This window comes from Cyprinodon variegatus, unplaced genomic scaffold (genome assembly GCF_000732505.1).
Source record: "Cyprinodon variegatus isolate N-32 unplaced genomic scaffold, C_variegatus-1.0 Scaffold1513, whole genome shotgun sequence".
NCBI classification, from domain to species: Eukaryota; Metazoa; Chordata; class Actinopteri; order Cyprinodontiformes; family Cyprinodontidae; genus Cyprinodon; species Cyprinodon variegatus.
The window spans coordinates 17,399-20,129 of NW_015151966.1; the positions used below are offsets into that span (position 1 = coordinate 17,399).

Sequence of the window (2,731 nt, forward strand, 5' to 3'; positions counted from 1 at the left end):
TACAGGTGGTTCCCAGTACAGTCCACTCCTCCCAGTATCAGATTGGCACCAACCTGACCATGATACCTGAGGACAATAGAGAACAAAAACAATTAATACATTATTATTAAAATACCAATATTAATAATGCTTAAATATCCAATTTTTTTCTGGTGTTTTTCCATTTTCTACACATTGTCCAACAAAGTGTTGACCTGTACAGCATATCCTGCAGGATGTTTACAGCCATGACAACACGAGGGTTTCTCCCACTGTTCAGTGAGAAGATGGAGAGGTTGGATGACAGGAGATCTGTGGTTTTCTCTGTGTCTGCTGCTGTTCCTGCTCCACAACAACTGATGTACAGGGAGATTAAACAATGTGTTAAAAGATAATAAAAGAAACAGGAAAATAATTAAATAAAGCAGAAAATACTCTTTGTGGTTTGCGTTTTGCTTCAACAATGAAAGGTAAAATGTACACTGTTGGTAATTTATTTCAATAGACATAATAACACATATTCCATGCTACTCTATCTTTAATTGAAAGTCAACATGTGTGCAAGATTTTATCAATTCTCAGTTCATCTTTTTTTTAATATATATAGTATGGTGCTACAGTTCCATACCTGACTCTAGAACAAGTGTGACAAGGATAGATTGACACAAACAGCACTGTACCATAAAACGCACCATAAGTTCAAATTGCTGATGTTATATCAGTTACTCTTTATTCAGAGTATTTTTCATACATAGTGAAGAGAACATAAAGCTCTGTATGGATCATAAAATAATCTAAAAAGAAACATGGAGAGTCAAATATTAAAGAAAACTCTGCTGAAAAAAAATCTAGTTTTATTGTTGTCTGAAATATTTTCTCAAAAACTTATGAGTGAACATTAATTAGGTCTATGATGGCATACTTCCGCCATTGTTCTAATCAAAACTTATTAAACTTACTATATATTTGGAGAGATGTAGTGGATCTTTGCACACATCTTGTCGGCCACCACTTCACTGGACGTGGCTCTTGTGTCGGCTCCCAGGACGACTCCATCCTATTGCATAACGCAAAAGGTAGGGTTTCACCAATTAATTATGTCAAGTGTGTATATCTAAAGTTCTAATTGTTACCCCACCATGTTATTATTGAATTAAAGATGTCTTTTCTTTTATAAATTCTTCTCTTTTATAAATTCTTTATAAAGAAAAAATTACCCAATTATTTTTTTGTCATATTTTGTAGATTCCATTTACATCTAAGAAATTTCTGGTGTATTTTGGTAAAGAGATCCTGCATCACCACCCTGTTTAGACATTTTGTGCTTCCTTTGCCCTCAGATTGAAACATTTCTAGATTGGACACTGGAAATGCGTGCTCTTTTATAAACATATTTTTTTACCTTGCTTGATATAGACTGCGCTATTGTTCTTCAACAACAATTAAGTAAGCTACAATAAGTAGCACTCACCTTAAACACAACTCCTGCTATAGTGGTTCCAGTTTTCAGAGGTTTGGGGGTCTGTCCTCCTTCAAAAAGACCCTCTAACGCAGAATTTCTAAAAAAAATAAAAATGACCGAGGTGGGTGGGAAATAAGAGGAGCATTAATATGACAGTTGGAGAAAACTGCTGATTATTATTAACAAGGGTCACACCTTGAAATTGTAGTTCATTGACTAAGGAAAAAATACTTTCGGTTTTGATCCAAGTGAAAGACCTGCTTCAACTGACGTTTTCATATGATATTTTCTCTATTGATGTGCTGTTTTAACTTCTGCACAGTAAAGTAATCCTCTTACCTCGCCACATTGTCAAAGTTGAATCCCGCTGGATGAGTTTGGAGGACAGAGGACAGCGCCATCGTTGATGTTCCTGCGGATTCTCTGCGCGTCTCGGAGCGCTGCGCCTGAGGTCGCTGTTCTGAGCGTCACGTCTCCTTCCTCCTTTCGATTTTACAGAGAAAATGGAGAAACACTACACGGAGTCTAAAGTCAAAGGAGTCAGCACTGGGGTGAGTAAAGTTCAACTTAATTTTTTTTTTTGTTTTTTCTTTATGTATCTTACATGTAATAGTTGACGTTAACAGTTGACCGATAAAGTCGTGATGTCCAAACTAAGTTGTCTAATTCTCTAAAGAATACTCTATTGATAATGAACGCCATGGTTTGATCACAAACTGTATTTTTTTATATTCAGTCCCTTTGAAAGTTTACATTTAGCTGTAAAGGGCACCTACTTTCTGTTTGCAGAATTGTACACACTAACCCTCAGTCTTAGAACTTCAAATCCCAGAGTTCATAGGATGTTCAGAGTGCCGTTCTCCATTTATTTCCTGGAAAAATGATAGCCCGTTGATAGTATGGGGTTGAAATGAAGCCACCAGCCGCCATATTGGTACTCCCTAGATAGACCGGTATCAACGTAAACAATACTTGAGCTACAGGATCGAACAAAGATTGGTATTTTAAGATTATTTAAACTTAAAATAAAAAAAGGGACATCACATTGCATATTCATTATGAAGTCAATGAAGTCTCTAAATCATGTAATATAGGGCTCGGGATCCACGTTGCATTGTGGGACGTCGCGGTCATATTGACGGCTACGCAAACGTAAACATAGCTCTGACACAACGTTGTTGTTGAAAGAAGAGACGTAGAAGTAGAGAGAAAAAAGATGTTAAAATCCCGAAAAGGATCTGGAATTTACCGGGACCCATTAAATAGAGAAGCCAGGGACTGGTATGGTGA

At 36.7% G+C, this 2,731-nt stretch overlaps 2 protein-coding genes across 2 annotated transcripts in view; one reads left to right on the top strand and one right to left on the bottom strand.

Moving 5' to 3' along the window:
• Positions 1–1,892, bottom strand: part of LOC107103717 (proteasome subunit beta type-7-like) — a 3,825-nt gene extending 1,933 nt beyond the window's left edge. Inside the window, exons 1-5 of the mRNA XM_015403520.1 lie at positions 1,781–1,892; positions 1,451–1,538; positions 939–1,036; positions 195–335; positions 4–66 (exon numbers count right to left, since the gene is read on the bottom strand). Coding sequence (XP_015259006.1) covers positions 4–66; positions 195–335; positions 939–1,036; positions 1,451–1,538; positions 1,781–1,842 — 452 coding nt within the window. The 5' untranslated portion in view covers positions 1,843–1,892. The remainder of the gene's footprint in view (positions 1–3; positions 67–194; positions 336–938; positions 1,037–1,450; positions 1,539–1,780) is intronic.
• LOC107103719 (proteasome subunit beta type-6-B like protein-like) overlaps positions 1,834–2,731 on the top strand; it is a 7,270-nt gene continuing 6,372 nt past the window's right edge. Inside the window, exon 1 of the mRNA XM_015403523.1 lies at positions 1,834–1,992. Coding sequence (XP_015259009.1) covers positions 1,945–1,992 — 48 coding nt within the window. The 5' untranslated portion in view covers positions 1,834–1,944. The remainder of the gene's footprint in view (positions 1,993–2,731) is intronic.